The following is a 17,291-nucleotide window of genomic DNA, read 5'->3' as shown; positions in this document are numbered from 1 at the left end:
GCGTCAGGTTGACAGAGACTGCAAGTTCATTTTGTTATGGCGGGCTTATTTTCTCTTTGTCTTTCGTGCCCAGACGCTTCGGTCAGCCTCTGTGGTCCGTCCATAGGCTTCTGATTATATTTTCTGTATTTGCATGTTACAGAGTTATCTGCCCTTGTGGGTCTTAATTTTTGTATGGATAAAGAGGTAACGTCATGTAACCCAGATTGGCACACATTTTTCTTAATTTAAGGTAGCTCCATACTTTTGGAAAAAACCATGTCATTTTTTTCTAACAGGTCTTATTTTCTTGCATTTTTCATGTAGATTTCAAATCTGTAAAGATAAATGGGTGTTCTCGAAACACTTTTTGAGATATTTGAGCTTGATATATACCATCCATGCAAATTTGCTGACCGAAAATAGAAAAATTCATAAAATTATGTTTTCTGTAATATTAGGGTGAATGTAGTCTCGATCCTGTTGATTTTTTGTCCTAAATTTCTTACGATAGAACAATATACAAAACTAGTTTATTTTTACAAATGCCAACTAATTTTTGTTATTTCCCAGCACCGTTTCTATACGTAATTACCATGTTTTGCCATATTTTCGCCCGTAAAAAATCAATGAATAAGCCAAAAAGGAAATGAAAACCCATGTCAATTTCACAATATTTGTATATGATATGCCCAAGGTAATATGTTTTTCAAATATCATATAAAAACACGGGGTTCTCGATCAAAATTTCACAATTTTGTAAGCTTGAAGTTTGTAACTCGCAACCCTACCCCCATTTCATCCAGTGCTAAGATGGGTTATATTTGACTATTTTTTGAAAATCATGCCGCAAAAAAAAATTCCACATCAGTTCATACGTTTTTGTGATATTATATCTGGTTTATGTCTGTTTGTTTTTATGATTTTCTCCAAATTGTGTGTTTAAAGGAAATCCGTATGCGATTTTTTTAGAATTCCGGAATTTCGGTCCGGCCGGGTCCCGTCTTATGATTTATAGCGACGAACGGCACTTCCGGTGTTTAAAAATCCATTCCCATTTACGACAGGGACCGCAAAAACCTCAGAGATAGCATATAATTTTCACTTCACTGCTTTTATTTGATTTATTTAATGATTTTAAACATTCAATATTATATGTAGACAATTTTCACCTATTGAAAAAATATCCAAGTGTGATGTCGTGGTGTATCGGAAACCATTCTGGAATTTAGACTGGTTCCCGCCTCAGTTACCTCCCTTGCGTACGCTTCACTGAGGACCGGTAGCGGGTAGCCATCTTGAGTGGGAATTCCAACTGCAGAGTAGTGTTAGCATCGTAGCCTGGAGGCCCTACCCATAATTCCTAGCGGTGGGTTAGGGCCTGGTACACGTCCGATAATGGCGGCCCACATCACCGTAAACAACATGGCGGACGGCAGTAGACAGGTATAGGAATACGATAAAGAAAAGTGTTTTCCATGTGTTATATTGGTGACATAGGGAAACTGGCGTGCACATGTTTTCTCCATCATCTATTCTAACAGTACAATGTGTTATTTTAGCATGTCATGTGTGATAATGGTAATTTATGATGGATTTGTAACGCTCTGAAGCATGCTGTCGTTTTATACATTTGACAGTTACCAGTAGGTCAATGGCATGCTCGTAAAGTTAACTTATATGGACGACATAGTGAAACTGGTGGACATATATTTTCTTCATCACCTATTTCACCAGTGCAGTGCGTTAATTTAGCATGTCATGTCGGATACATGTGTGCAATATATACATTATTTATATCGCTCTATGTGTTTTGTTTACTTTTGACAGTTACCAGTATGGCATGTTCGGAACGTTACCAATTATGACAGAGTCAAGTTAAATAACAACCTTTATCTGTGTATATAAGCAAATCGTTTCCTATAAGTGTATAATGATACTATTAGAGGTTCTGGTGGTTCTATCCATGAGGGTACTTGGTTCAATTCCAAGGGAACCTAGCTGTTGTCATTATACACATTACAATTACATTAATGTATCACCCTTTCCCTTATATAGAATTCAGATCTATAATATGCCATGCTGGTAACCATTTCATTTTCTTATATGTACTTCTGATTATGTAGTGCTCAAGCAAAAGACAACACATTGATTTTGGGGAAATGTCATAGGTAATTTATTATCAACATCTACGGGTACATGTATGTACGTACATGTAGGAGATCAACGCATACATGGTAGCTAAGTCAAATCCACAAGTTACCTATCAAAACATATTCTGGGCTTATTTATCTTATCTATTCTGTTACATCTGATACACATGAGTGAAGAGTATTAATCATAACATTTCCATTCTTTATCTTCAAAGTAACAATACAATGATAATAAAATACTTTGTCAATTTTCCTTACAGCTTGAAGATGCCTTGAATGTTTATAACAATACTTTCAACACTGACATTAAGATGTTGAAAACTCTTCAAATAGAAACTATCCTAAATATTGAATCAAGAGACGTAATTGCGACTTTACCAACTGGTTATGGAAAATCTCTAACATACGAAATACTGCCTCTATTATGGAAACTCAAACACAATATTAACACCTTGATAATTGTAATTGTTCCTTTAAATGTAGTCATGGATCAACAAACAAGCAAACTTGGAACATCAGCCATAGGACTCACCAAAGCCTTAGCTACCTGTTGTAATAAAGAGTTTGTTGAAAATTTGAAAACTGGAAACTATCAGTATATGTTTTCTCATCCAGAAAACATCCTAAACAATGCAAACTTAAATAAATTATTGATAGAAAACAACCAAAGGAAAGTTATTGTTGTTGACGAGGTTCACTGCATGCTTGACTGGGGACACGACTTTAGACCTGATTTTAAACGTATTGTAAATTTAAGGTCTGTACTTCCTTCTGCACGTGTTTTGGCCCTGAGTGCTACATTATCAACAAAAGCTCAACAGGATGTGGCAAAGTTATTACTAATGAAGAGCTTACATATTGTGCAATGCTCTCCAGCAAGAGATAACATATCACTAATCGTATGTAAACGTCCATCAAGTAAACAAAACATCACAGTGAAAGACACATATGATTATGCTTTAAAGCCAATGTTTCAACAACTGAAGGTAATGAAGGATGAATACCCTTTGACAATTATATACTTTGGTGGAAATATCAACTGGGTTGGCCATGCGTATGAAGTAGCTACCTTTATCTTGAAAGATGATATATGTGACGAATTTGGTTCCGCTCGTGTTGTCATGTATCACTCTGCCATGGAAGGCAGCACAAATACGGTGAGTATTTACAAATATATATCAAAGTGGTAGGTTTGTTGTGATTTAGTATTATTATTACAAATATTACAGAGATAGAAAAGAACACACACATTGAATCCAAATTTTGACATTTTCATGCCATAAATCTTAATATTCTGGTACAGAGTAATTGCTTACATATATAAGTTACATAAACGAACCCTCTTTCAAATCAAAATCATTAAGTGAGAGTTTTAACACTTATTATTTTCGACAGCTGAAGGAAAAAGTACATGCCAGCCTAAAAGACTCCAAATCTGTATTGAAAATAATACTTGCTACAGTTGCCTTGGGTATGGGTGTGGACTTGAGGAATGTGCGACAAATTATAAACATTGGTCCACCAAATACTATTGAAGGTAAACAATATGTTTATATTAATGCAGAATATGTTAAAATAGTTTTTTATGGCATAACACATAACATATCCATAGTTAGGTGCCTGGTGTCACAGTGGGTGAGTTGGTAAGATGTCATATCATATCAATTATCACAAGCCCTCCACCCTTGGGTTGCAAGTTAGAATCCCATGTGGAGCAGGTACTGACCATTGGTCTGTGTATTTTCTCTGGATACCCCGGCTTTCCTCCACCATCTAAACCTGGCATGTCCTTAAATGAACTTTTCAAGCCAAACAAAAATTGAGCTACCATTATTACCAGTATTTCTTTTCATAATTATTTCAGCTTTACATGTTTTTACGAAAGCAAAAATGAAGTATGATAATGTACATACTGTATTTTTGTATTGTTTTATCATATTTTTTTTCAGCATATGTACAACAGATTGGACGAGCAGGAAGGGATGGTGAACCTTCAGCAGCTATCTTGTATTACAATGGCAGTGATTTAGCACATGTCACTAACACTATGAAAGAATACTGCAAGGGTGAAGAGTGTCGACGAAAGACAATCATACAGTACTTCATGCCTAATTCCCAAGAATCTGAGTCTGGTCTTCCCTCCATATGCTGTGACAAATGTAATGATATTGGTTCTGCATATGTCTATACTGACCCTAGCCTAAAACAACAGAAAAATGCTGTTCATTGCGCCCTAGAACAATACCGCAGTGTAGAGACCTGCACAGAAGTTCATCTGAAATTATCAGACGATGTGATTGACATATTATCTGAAAACTTTAAAAAGTTCTTGAACTGTGATACCCTTGTGAACAATTTTTCATTTAGTACAGAACAAGCAATAATAATTTCTGGCATATTGAATTCAGTGTCTAGCATGAAAATATAAAATGTAATCAATGACTGTTTGAGCCATAGAGTAACTTGATAAATAGTATCTGTTGCTATTTTCCCCAATAGTTATTCTTAAGAAAAATTGCTGTACAAATCATTAATGGACATACATGTGTGATGTTATTAACATGTTGATTGGAAAATTGTCATTAATCACCTTTTAAACAACAGGACCCTGGAGTAACAATACACAATGAGTTTTGCATAATGCTTAAGTTTTATGTTCAACCTAATTCATAACTTGCTGTTTTTTTATGACTTTCAATCCATGAAAAAAGATGTCCCATGTCAAGTTTGGTGATAGGACTTTTTGATACCTTCATACAAGACATACGCCTTCCAGGTTTTACATGAAACGGTTTCAAGTCCAGCAGGTCTTTGCAGATAAGTTGTTCATCTTCTGCAGAACTTGGAATATTGTGTCTGTTATACCTGACAATGACATCCAGGGTGGCGGACAGGTATGTGGAAATTTCCTGCATTCCTGCAAATGCTGAACTTCTAACAGACATACTTTTGTAAGACTTGTTAGCACACATTGCTCTTAGCTGATCTTTAGTATGGCGTACTTGGTACTCCATTTCCAGGTCTGCAGGGATGTTTGAGTCTATTTTGCCCTGTGTATTCACAAACAAACCATAGAGACTTTCATGGGCTACTTTCTCCGAAAGTATTGCTGTTTGATGAAATAAAAATCTGAGAATTTCCAACGCATACTTAGACCTGTTATTGTGACCTTTGAAAACCAGCATTAAGTACTTTAAACAGGGCAACAATCTGTTCCGGCTTGGTACATGAATAATATCATGGAGCTCTTTTATCAGCAATCCTAGTTCAAGAACATTTTTTGCATACAAGTTAACACTGTCAGGTTCTTCACTTGGTAGAACTTGTTGTGTAGGGGTAACTGGAACAGTCAGAGTGTACAGAGTACCATCAGAAAGTGGAACAAAGATCTGTGTGTATTGGGGTTGGTTCTGTGTACGCTGGATGTGTTCAATTGATTTTTTCCAAATGATTTCATCAACAACTTTTCCGAAAGTATGAATCATCCATGTGTAAATTTCCTTTTTGGAAGCCTTAGTGTTGACAGGTGTTGTGTTCACTGTGGGTGAGCTCTGTGTGTCTTCAAAACCAAAATAGGAGCGAACACATTCAATGATATATGCATCTATTACAGATGATGCAAGTTCCTTGCAACTGTCATAATGGTTTTTTACATCTTTGCCATCTGCGTGTCGTCTGTTGAGTCTGATTTTCTGAGAGTGAAGAGAACCAATATCGGTGGAGTTTTCACTATATAGAACTTGGTAAAATAATGTTAACAGTGCCATTTCAGTGTGGAAAAGCTCAAAGGTGACTGGGTTGAGAATAGAGCACTTTTCATCTTCTGTAAGAGATGCAGATCTTAAACGTTTAGCACCAGAAAAGCGTTCACGAGTTAGCTGATCCCCTCCAACATGTACGCTATTTGGAACTTCCACTCCTGCCTGTGTATAGATATCTTTAATAACAGACACATAGCTGTCTAGAATGTCCACTACATCTGTATACTTCTGCTCATTCTTTCGTAGGACAGGCAATGGAACAACACAATTCTTTTCCTTTAAGCCAGTGACATTTTCTTCCTTTATGTGTTTGGGTAAAACAGCTTTCAAGAATCCGAAGTGTGGAAAGACTGGCACAACGACCCTAGCTATTAAAATTGCAAAATCACTGCGCAACTGACCTAGATCTTCTTGGTCAGGAATGAATGTGCTGCAAGGAAGTGATGATAAGTCTGTCTGTGGACTTTCATTTGAAAGGTGGTCAAAGTTTGTGTTTTGCACGATGGCAGCTGATCCAAACCAATGTTCCATGTGGCTGTTTGTGGTTGATTTTCTTTCATGGCTAGCATTGGTACGAAAATTTATGTTGTCTCCAACAAGTCTGAATCTCTTTCCTTCCACCACTGCTTCAATAAGTTTTGAATTGAAATGACCACCCACAATTTCCAGTACCTTTAGGGTTCCAGTATAGCTTAGGCATGTCCCTAATCTTTGAAGCAGGTCATAAATCTGTAAAAAAGAAAACAACTATTCATTTTTCTTTGCAAAATGTAACTCATTAACATACTTTATTTAATGACAATTTTAAAGAGATCAACAGAATTTATTGAAACAAGGTTATACCATTAAGCTAGTAGGTAATGCTCTGGTTTTAATTGGAGAACTTATCATTAAATATGTATTTTGGGAGGGTAGATGCATATGGAGGTTTTGTTATATTAAGACAAGAGCTGCTTGAGAACAACACACCAGGTTTGATGACCTGCAGAGCTTATTAACTTGGAAGTACATTTATATCATCATTATTGGTCTCTAGAAATTCTCAAACTTCTGTGCCCCATCCCCCTCTCTTATTTGATGATTGTCAATATAGCTATCACCAATTATATGGTTCTGTATTTTAATATATAAATCAATGACAGGTCACAATCCATAGTCCCACCTCTCTTTGAGAGGCGCGCTAATAAAGGTTTCTTTCATTCAAGAAAAATGTTAATCAAAGTTACCTTTTGGTGCACTTTTTCTTCAGCAAGGGACAAAGATATCATTCTCTGCATGACTGATAACTTCATATTTCTGCATTGCAGCGCACAAGCATAAATGAAGGGTATACGTAGTGCAGCTTTATTCATTTCCTGTGAGTTGTTTAACTTGGTCTTTGGCACACACAGTGCTAGCAGGATGGTGATCAGTTGTGGAAAATTTTCAATAAGTTCCTTAACCAGATTTTCCCATTTAAAAGATTTCATTTCGTTGAAAGATTTGTTAGACAAAACACTTCTGGTTTTTTTTGATAGAACTTCTGCTTTTTTTTGTGTTTTGGAATATAATTGTTGAAGCTCCATGTTCTGATCTGGCATACTTCTCAAAAAACACAGCATAGCTTTTGCGGGTTCAGACCATTGTTGTGGCTCCTCATTTGGAAGGAAACTGTCCAAGTTTACAGGTCTGCAAAATATTATGGATATTTTCTTGATCATTTTAATTACCATTTAATAACTATTGAAAAATGATTAACATCATTCATGATTCATGTACATTAATTGTGAACCTCCAATCATTAATTTGTAAATCATTTAAATGATACACTTGTATGCAAAGCATAGTTGGAGTCTTGTCTATAATTGTTTCACCAATGACCCCAAAATAACATCAGTAAACTTGTCTGTATTAATTAATTTAGAGTTGGTTGCAAAACAGTGTATTCTCAAATGTATATTGAAGGCCAGCTTTGATACTGAGATCATTTAATCATAAATTTCTGATAACACAAATGGTAATATTATCCATAATTTGTGTTCTGTAGAATAATTATCACATTTATAAGAATAATTTTGTATTTTATTTTCAGCTCAAAACAGAACACTTAAATGGTATAAGGTCGAGCTGGAGTTTTTATTACGTGTCGTAAAGCTACTGTTACGTGATATTTCAGTTGTGTATGACTATCAGATTATGTTTAATATTACATGACATGACTGGATTAAAAATGTAATCTCACATGTCTTTTGGAAATGAAATAGCTGTCTGTGTACCGACATCTGTGGTCCTTTCTTCCATAAGTATGTCAATCCCATCATCAGGTTCATCCTCTGTCACGTTCAGTTCAGACCTTATCCTGTTGTACATTAGCCTACATGATGCAGCTGTAAGTTTTGTAAAGAAGACAAAAGAATTCAATAATTTTGTATTACATAGTACAAGTTTAACAGTAACTACTTTCCTGATTAAAAATTAGAAAATAAAAACTCAATTTGTTTATAAATTTGTTTCTCTGTAACTATGCCCGTGTCATTCTCAATATTCCAGGGTTACCATCACTGTTGTTACATACAGCAAACCTGAAAATGTGTGCGACAACAGATGTGATAGGTAGTTTAATGTACAGTAAAACATGCTTTAGTGGACACATTTTTATAAAGGCCACCTGCTTAATAAAATAACTTTTCTGGGGTCCCCAATGACCAATTTCAACACAATTCAACCTGTGTATAAAGACCATCTGCTAAATAAGACCACTTTTCTTATCCTTTGTTGTGATCTTTATAGACAGGTTTAACCGTGCATCAAAAGAATTGAATAATAATACACTGTATGGTATCGAAGTTGAGTACCGTTCCCTGTGATTTTCAAATGAGGTATCTGTTAGCCTGTGATGAAGTGTCACCAGTTTTTATGACATAATCCAGGGGTTGATATTTTGACATTGATAGTAACTCCTAAAATATCGAGAATGATATATGTCACTAGTATAATGTAACCTTTCGAGAACGTCATGACAAAATGGTAGTCTCCATTGGTCTATGATGATTTCATATGAGATTTTATGAAAAGGGTCTAAATAGTTTTACTTTTTGCTTGTCAATGCTCGGGAAAAAAATCAATTTTTCTTTCATAAAAACTCGTATCAAATGTATATGTTTTACCCAAGACTAGTCTAACCTGATCTTATAAATCCAGGAATTTTTGATTTCAGGTGTTCCACACAAGCTTTCCAATCCATGTCACTTTCCTTCCTTCCATAGTCCAGCAAAAGTTTTTTTTCTTCTTCTGTCCATGTTGATTTTGTGTGCTGTATGAAGAATTACAAAATTTATTTTAAAAATCCTAACTTTAGCTTAATTTGTAGTCTATAATGCTTGATGCTGAATCAATCTGTTGATTATATAACAGATCATGGAGAACTTAACTCCAAAATTAACTGTATGGAAATTCTATAGACTGACAGAAGAATAATATGAATACATATATTTTAAGGAGCAATACAAAACACCTCTGTAATGCACATTTATTGCCAAACTACATTATACTAAACATGCCTAGCCTGGGGACTATATATATATACTATACAGGCTACAGCATATCATGATATAATTGAAAAAAAATATGAATATTACACTCACTCTTTTTTCTTTTTTAAATTTGAAACACTATCTGGAAAAGAGTCTCTAAAACCTGTCTCACAAAGTATCAATAAATCAATACCCTTAACACTTTTGAATTTGGTGTATATCCAGTGGGGCTCATTATCGGCCTTGGACGCTGCTTCAGTTTCTTTGGAGTACATTTCTTTGCATTAACAGCATAGGTATGCAGATCCAGATGTTGAAAACTTGCACATCTTTCAGTAGCTTTGCAATAGCTATGGTCAAATGCCTGCAACAAAAATATAGGTTCTTTAATGTCATAATACGTTTTGGGTATGGAAGATTGTGTATAACTTGTCAAAACAGGCCACCATTTAATCCGGATCCCTCTCTATTCCAGCATAATTGTATGGTATTGATTCACTTGAATAATCCTGGCTATTCCAGCTTTATACATTTGTATGCTGATCACAGTGACATTTGATTTAGATAAATTACTCTGTATACTGTATGTGTAACTTCACTCATTATCATGGTCAGCTGACACGTGATAACATTGTATGTCAACATGTATTTCAAAATAATCCTGAATTAAATGTAATTCACAACTTTCTTATAGTAAATCTTTAGCATAAATTTGTAACAGGAGAGGAGAAAATGTAGCGGCCACACCGGGATTCGAACCCGGGACCCTCCGAACACTAGCCAAGTGCTCTACGGACTGACCATGAGCTACCTGGTCACCGATGATCAACTCAGTCCAATCCCGCTACAAATTATTAGCCTGTGCAATGTATCTCTTGACTGTTAATTTACACAAAAATGATCAAAATTACCAAGTACGCTCATGGATAGAACTAAAATAACCCCTGGTGATACATGTTTCTACATGTACGTACATACATGTACCCGTAGATGTTGATAATAAATTACCTATGACATTTTTCCAAAATCAATGTGTTGTCTTTTGCTTGAGCACTACATAATCAGAAGTACATATAAGAAAATGAAATGGTTACCAGCATGGCATATTATAGATCTGAATTCTATATAAGGGAAAGGGTGATACATTAATGTAATTGTAATGTGTATAATGACAACAGCTAGGTTCCCTTGGAATTGAACCAAGTACCCTCATGGATAGAACCACCAGAACCTCTAATAGTATCATTATACACTTATAGGAAACGATTTGCTTATATACACAGATAAAGGTTGTTATTTAACTTGACTCTGTCATAATTGGTAACGTTCCGAACATGCCATACTGGTAACTGTCAAAAGTAAACAAAACACATAGAGCGATATAAATAATGTATATATTGCACACATGTATCCGACATGACATGCTAAATTAACGCACTGCACTGGTGAAATAGGTGATGAAGAAAATATTTGTCCACCGTTTCACTATGTCGTCCATATAAGTTAACTTTACGAACATGCCATTGGCCTACTGGTAACTGTCAAATGTATAAAACGACAGCATGCTTCAGAGCGTTACAAATCCATCATAAATTACCATTATCACACATGACATGCTAAAATAACACATTGTACTGTTAGAATAGATGATGGAGAAAACATGTGCACGCCAGTTTCCCTATGTCACCAATATAACACACGGAAAACACTTTTCTTTATCGTATTCCTATACCTGTCTACTGCCGTCCGCCATGTTGTTTACGGTGATGTGGGCCGCCATTATCGGACGTGTACCAGGCCCTAACCCACCGCTAGGAATTATGGGTTAGGGCCTCCAGGCTAACAAAAAAAATAGTCTAATTGAAAAATTTGCTATATTTTTTGCGTCCCCTGGTCGTAAATGGGAATGGAATTTTCAAACACCCGGAATTGTCGTTCGTCCGCTATAAAAGAAAAGAGGGGGGGTGGGGGGGGTGTGGGGTACCCGCCGGACCGAAATTCGCCGAAATTCTAAAAAAATCGCATACGGATAATTTTCTATAAAGCACAAAAATTTGGAGAAAATCATAAAAAAAAACAGACATAAACCAGATATACTAACACAAAAACAATATGAACTGATGTGGGAATGTTTATTTTGACGCATGATTTTCAAAAAATAGTCAAATATGACCCATCAATTTAGCACTGTATGAAATGGGGGTAGGGTTGTGAGTTACAAACTTCAAGCTTATACAAAATTGTTAAGATTTTTTGATCGAGGACCCCATGTTTTTTATATGATATTGTGAAAAATATATTATATTGGGCTATCATATACAAATATTGTGAAATTGACCATGGGTTTTCATTTTCCTTTTTGCCTATTCATTGATTTTTTTTACGGGCGAACAATATGGCAAAACATGATAATAACCGTATAGTAAACGGTCCTGGAAAAATAACAAAAATTTTAGTTTAGCAATTTGTAAAAATCTAAGCAAGAGTTTTGGTATATTGGTTCGTCTATCGTTAGAGCTTTAGGACATAAAATCAACTGGTTAGTCGAGACTACGATCTCCCCTAATATTACAGAAAAACAAATTTTAATATTAAGAATTCTTCTATCTATTCTGGCCAGCAAATTTTGCATGGAGTGGTATATTTTCAAGCTCAAATATCTCAAAAATGTAGTTCTGAGAACACCCAGTTTATCTTTAACAGATTTTGAAAATCTACATGAAAATAATGTGCAAAGAACAATAAGACCTGTAAGAAAAAAATGACATGGGTTTTCCCAAAAGTATGGAGCTACCTTAAGCATCTATTTGTCAGATTGTAAAATAATTCCAATTTTTGTACCAATCTTACAAATAGAGCCTATCATCTGTCTGTTGGTCTATGTTTGGAATTCTTCCTGCACGTGTGTCCATAAATAGCATCCTTGGATACATGTCTGGAACGCACCTGATATCAACCAGGTGCGGGTACCCAGATTGGCACACCCAGGTAAAAGCAGGGAGCATAGAGAAATATCGGGATATTTGAAATATAATTTGACTTATATTGAAACTACAATACGAAAATCAACAATTAATGTCATTAAACACTTTTCTCCATATTTATTTTTAGAATGATTTACGTCAAAATTAATGTAGTCAATACGCAGGTAAAAATTCATCTTTACGGTTATCACTTGCTTTTCATAAATGATTTTTACGACAATTCATGAATATTTTGCCTTTTTAAGCTTTGTGTGTGTGGTACTGTTAAATAATCATATAAATGGCATAAGGGAAGTAACTCTTGGATTTATAAGTGCTATTCGAGCGCACCTTTGTTTCATTTCGCATGCGCACATTATCGCAGATGAAAATTTCCACACTAGGAAATCGACATTTACAGAGGATAAAACAGCTCTGAACTTAGAAACTACCAAATAACTGACAATTAAATTCATTAAATTTGTATTCTAGACATATTTTGTACCATTTCTTCACTTTTTATAAAAGACTTTTGAGCGAAAAGAGGAAAACTAGAGTCACGATGATTATTGCACGGGGCAATATTTACCGTAACACTTGATTTCAGGTATTTTCTCAAGATTATGGATGTACAAAATTGCTCCTAGCTATGGTCATGTGGAAATATCACCATTAAAATATTTCATGATGATCAGCACAACCTCCTCATATGTATGAAAATATGGCGGCCGCAAACTGAAGCTGTTAGTGCGTAGGATTGAATTTTGAAGTTTTTTTTTTTATATATATATGTTCGTGTATCTGTTACCTAAGAAGTGCTTCGCACTTCGTGCCCTTCGAAGAGCTGTGCCCTTATAAATGTTCACAATATCATACGATTTTATCAATATATGATTCAAAATCATATAATGGCAATATCGTATCATATAGTGGTGAATTCGTATCATATAATGGCAATATATCGTATCATATATTGACAGTATCCTATCATATAATGTCAATATACCATTATATAATTACAACTTGTATCATATAATGCCAATATCGCATCATATAATGATGAAATCGTATCATATAATGATGAACTCTTATCATATAATAATGAAATCGTATCATATAATGATGAACTCGTATCATATATGATATAATGATATATTCGTATCATATAAAGATAACTCATATCATATAATGACAATGTCGTATCATATAATGCTGATATCGTATCATGATGAAATCTATCATAAAATGATAAGTATATCTTTTAATGACAATATCGTATCATGTATTGATGATTTTGTATCATATATTGATGAAATCGTAGGATATTATGGACATTTATAATATAAGGCAGCTATGGCTTTCCATAAGAAAATGTTGATGTAGTCATGTGACCGCGAAAAATTTAGGGCACATTTTCCGTCATGGTGGGGACATGTGAAGTGTCTAAATTCACATGTGAAGTGTCTAAATTCAATATCCATGCAAATTTAGAGTACATGTATCTAATACAATATGGTTTCATACTAAATGGTTAAGTGCTCTGTCATACAATCATTACATATGCCGTACAAAGTCGTATGAATAAACTGACTGAATGTTGTATTCCGGAAAACGACGTATTGATTGTAACCAGAACCATATATGTATACATAGAGATTGGAAACTTCTTCATTGGGACCTCTGGTTTAATTATAGGCATTTTCCCTTGGCTAACTACTTTAACAAAAATGTATTCTTTTAAACATGATATTTTTTTTAAACATGATATTTTTGTATCAACTCTAAGTTTAAACATTATATCATGGTATAATGTGACCGGTTTTCCCAATTGATGTTATTCGATATAATTTTTGAAAGCATGAAAATCAGTAATTTTACCTGGTTTTTTCGAAAATCAAGACCGGAAGTGCGTTTTGTTTTATCAATATATTAGTTAAAATATTATTTTTTCTATCCAAAATCGTGCTCAAACCATCTGAAAATTCCTGAACTTTTTATAACTGATATATCAAAGTTATTTTTTTTTGTAATTAACTTTTCAAGAGTTTATCTAAAAACCCCTAAGCACATACAGAGGTACATCTGCCGATCGTAAAAATGACGGAGTTGCCAATCTAGATGTATATATGTTTCTGTTGTAACGTCATGTGATTGGGGGCGTAACGTCATGTACGCACACAAGGATCTCCTATACGTCCCTGACGTACGTAGGCCTAATAATTATTATCCTGCAACCAGTATTAGCATTGTCGGAATAACGGCTGTATCTTTTCACGTGCGCCGATTCCATCAACCTCCTATTGGTTGATCCATTGTTTGAAAGCCGGACATGTTTCTTGAACATATTAATAATACGAATATATTAATAAATGTAACACTGCTAAATATTTGTAATGTTGCAAGATAAAAAAAATACAAGGAGGCTCGCCACTTTCGTCTGTCTTAACACTCACCAGAATACAGCTTATATTTTAAGACACTGACCATGCAGTATTCTCTCTATATATTATAAATCATTGATGCTCACAAAATAATGACGTAACATTAAATAATCGATACCTACCCTGCAATGGAGTTAATTCTGTAATATGAAAAGACGCAATAGTTATAATTCAATTTTGCTTGTAATTCAAGCATTTCCCAAAATATTTTATCAGCCCATAATTTGGCATCAAGGGAAATGGCGTCGCCGTTTGTAACGTCCTTTCTGATTGGTTTAGATACCGGCGTAATTATTTCATAGTCAAAAGAATCTCAAAATGAATCTTCAGTTAATAATTAGTAAGGTTAGTAAGAGTGTACTCTTAGCCCGAGCTACTCTATCCCTGACACCAGACTTAGATATCATGACAGATTATGTCTGGTGTAGGGCAAGAGCGCACAGCTATATCGAAAAGTAGAACTCGCCGACACCGTTTGGTATCGGACGACCTCATCATAAACCGTGGTTTATGATGATAAACATCAAAATTTAGATTTTTGTGTTATATCTCCATAACATGACGAAAAAAATATGTTCAAATTAATCCTTAAATATAGACATCGCATTAGGGAAGTAAGTTCCAGAGTACACGTTTATATACAACTTTATAAGTGCCATGGATATTTTGGCTAAATCGCAAGTTGTTAGAAGTTCAAGATGCATTTTTAAAATGGCGGTCGTGACGGCCATCTTGGATTTCGGAAAAGCAACAACCCTTGCGCGGGGCCAATACCTATAAGATCAGGTCTATTTGAAATTCAAGATGGTGGCCATCTTGAAACACGTTTTGAACTTCTCCTCAAGTTTTATACTATCTGTGCGATCCTGACATTAAATTTCCCTTTACCTTTGTATCTTTGTCTTTTTTGTGACACAAGCTTTTCGCAGATCAAACTGGAAACAACACTTGGTCGGGACCTTGTCAGGATCATTTCGGACAAGTTTCAGCTAGTCGCACGTAGAACTTGAGAAGAAGTTCAAAATATGTTCAAAATGACGTGTTTATCAAAAAGGACTATAGACTCTTAGTACTACTCAACCCAGATTCGTTTTTGGTTGCTACGCCAAATCAAGCGTTTGGTTGAAACGAGACAAAAGTATGCGTGTAGATCGGTCGCCATTATAGCTAGCCTATATGTTTATTGCCGCCATGTACAAACCAACAACTAGAGTAATGGAAATAAGCTGCTTCTGCGTTTTCAATTCATCGTTTAATGCAACCAAACTGTGCTAGGTTATCCTTGTCAGCGCTATCTCCGCCATTGCGAACCATTCTTAGATTGGGTAGCGCAGTCGCTAGAGCACTCGGCTAGTGTTCGGAGGGTCCAGGGTTCGAATCCCGGTCTAGCCGCTACTTTTTCTCTGGCTGCAATATTGTAGCTCAAAAGACTTTCAGACAGAAAATGATGTCGTCTTTAGAGCTACAATTGGTGCCTTTTACTGCAAATGGAGCAAAGTAATGATTATGCAAACCATTATAAAATGTTTATTTGCATTTCATCTTACTTGTTCGATATCGTTTACTTACTAGGCAATAAAACTGAACCACATAGATTAACAAATTCCCACCGAGGCATTATTTTTTAACGTAATACATATGAAGATCTTTCTGAAGGGGATTTTTACGGCAAGTCCAGAAATTGTAAATATGACGCCGTGTGAGCGGTACGGTAGATATTAAGAATGGTAGTTATGTTTGTTTTGGACAAAAATGATATGCAGGAGCGTAGGAAGCGGGGGGGGGGGGGGGGGGGGGGGGGGGCAACTGCCCCCCCCCCCTCCCCCGTTCCCCAGGACGGGGGGCAAACATGTCTTTTTGCCCCCCCATTTTCGCCGACTGAAATTTTCTAAAAATGCTTATTTGAAAGAAAAAAGGGTCCTCCTGCACATTTTTCGTACTTCATTCTAGAAAATTTTCCGCTGCGCGGTTTGTTTAGTTTTACGTCCTATTAACAGCCAGGGTCATGTAAGGACGTGCCAGGTTTGTTGGTGGAGGAAAGCCGGAGTACCCGGAGAAAAACCACCGGCCAGCGGTCAGTACCTGGAAACTGCCCCACATGGGATTCGAACCGCTGCGCGGCGCATTTCGTCAAACGTTCAAACACATAATGTCAAACCTTATATAGTAAAAATTCAATACACACGAACTAGACTAAAAATGTCTATCAAGGGATTCTATGTACTATTTTAAAAAAAATGTCTCTTAAAAGATCAATTTGTTTATATGTCTTAGCGAGACAATTAATTCATTTTTTAACAATGTGCCTATGGTGTGAAGCCGGTATATTCAGATCGAGTAGGGTTGCATAATATAATGACGACACAATTATCATTTCTAAATGCAGGTAGCTTTAAGTCGAAAATTACCATGTTAAGTACGCTTTATAATATAATCATTAAAATACATAGTAAAACTCATCTCAACCATTCTAAATCGTAAT

The 17,291-nt window shown here is 35.4% G+C and overlaps 1 protein-coding gene and 1 long non-coding RNA gene across 2 annotated transcripts; one reads left to right on the top strand and one right to left on the bottom strand.

The window, feature by feature from the left end:
- Positions 1–1,377: 1,377 nt before the first annotated feature.
- On the top strand, positions 1,378–4,666 carry LOC138321668 (ATP-dependent DNA helicase RecQ-like). The gene is made up of 5 exons (XM_069265550.1): positions 1,378–1,425; positions 2,393–3,289; positions 3,528–3,669; positions 4,082–4,291; positions 4,632–4,666. Exons 1-5 carry the CDS (start codon positions 1,378–1,380, stop codon positions 4,664–4,666), a joined length of 1,332 nt encoding a protein of 443 aa, XP_069121651.1.
- Positions 4,667–6,776: 2,110 nt separating this feature from the next.
- Positions 6,777–9,215, bottom strand: LOC138323484 (uncharacterized). Its single transcript, XR_011208549.1, has 3 exons — positions 9,056–9,215; positions 8,115–8,259; positions 6,777–7,561 (listed from the first exon to the last, which is right to left on the bottom strand). It is a non-coding gene; the product is annotated as an uncharacterized lncRNA (long non-coding RNA).
- Positions 9,216–17,291: the final 8,076 nt, after the last annotated feature.

This window comes from Argopecten irradians, chromosome 1 (genome assembly GCF_041381155.1).
Source record: "Argopecten irradians isolate NY chromosome 1, Ai_NY, whole genome shotgun sequence".
Lineage (NCBI taxonomy): Eukaryota > Metazoa > Mollusca > Bivalvia > Pectinida > Pectinidae > Argopecten > Argopecten irradians.
This window is presented reverse-complemented; position numbering and strand designations above follow the sequence as displayed.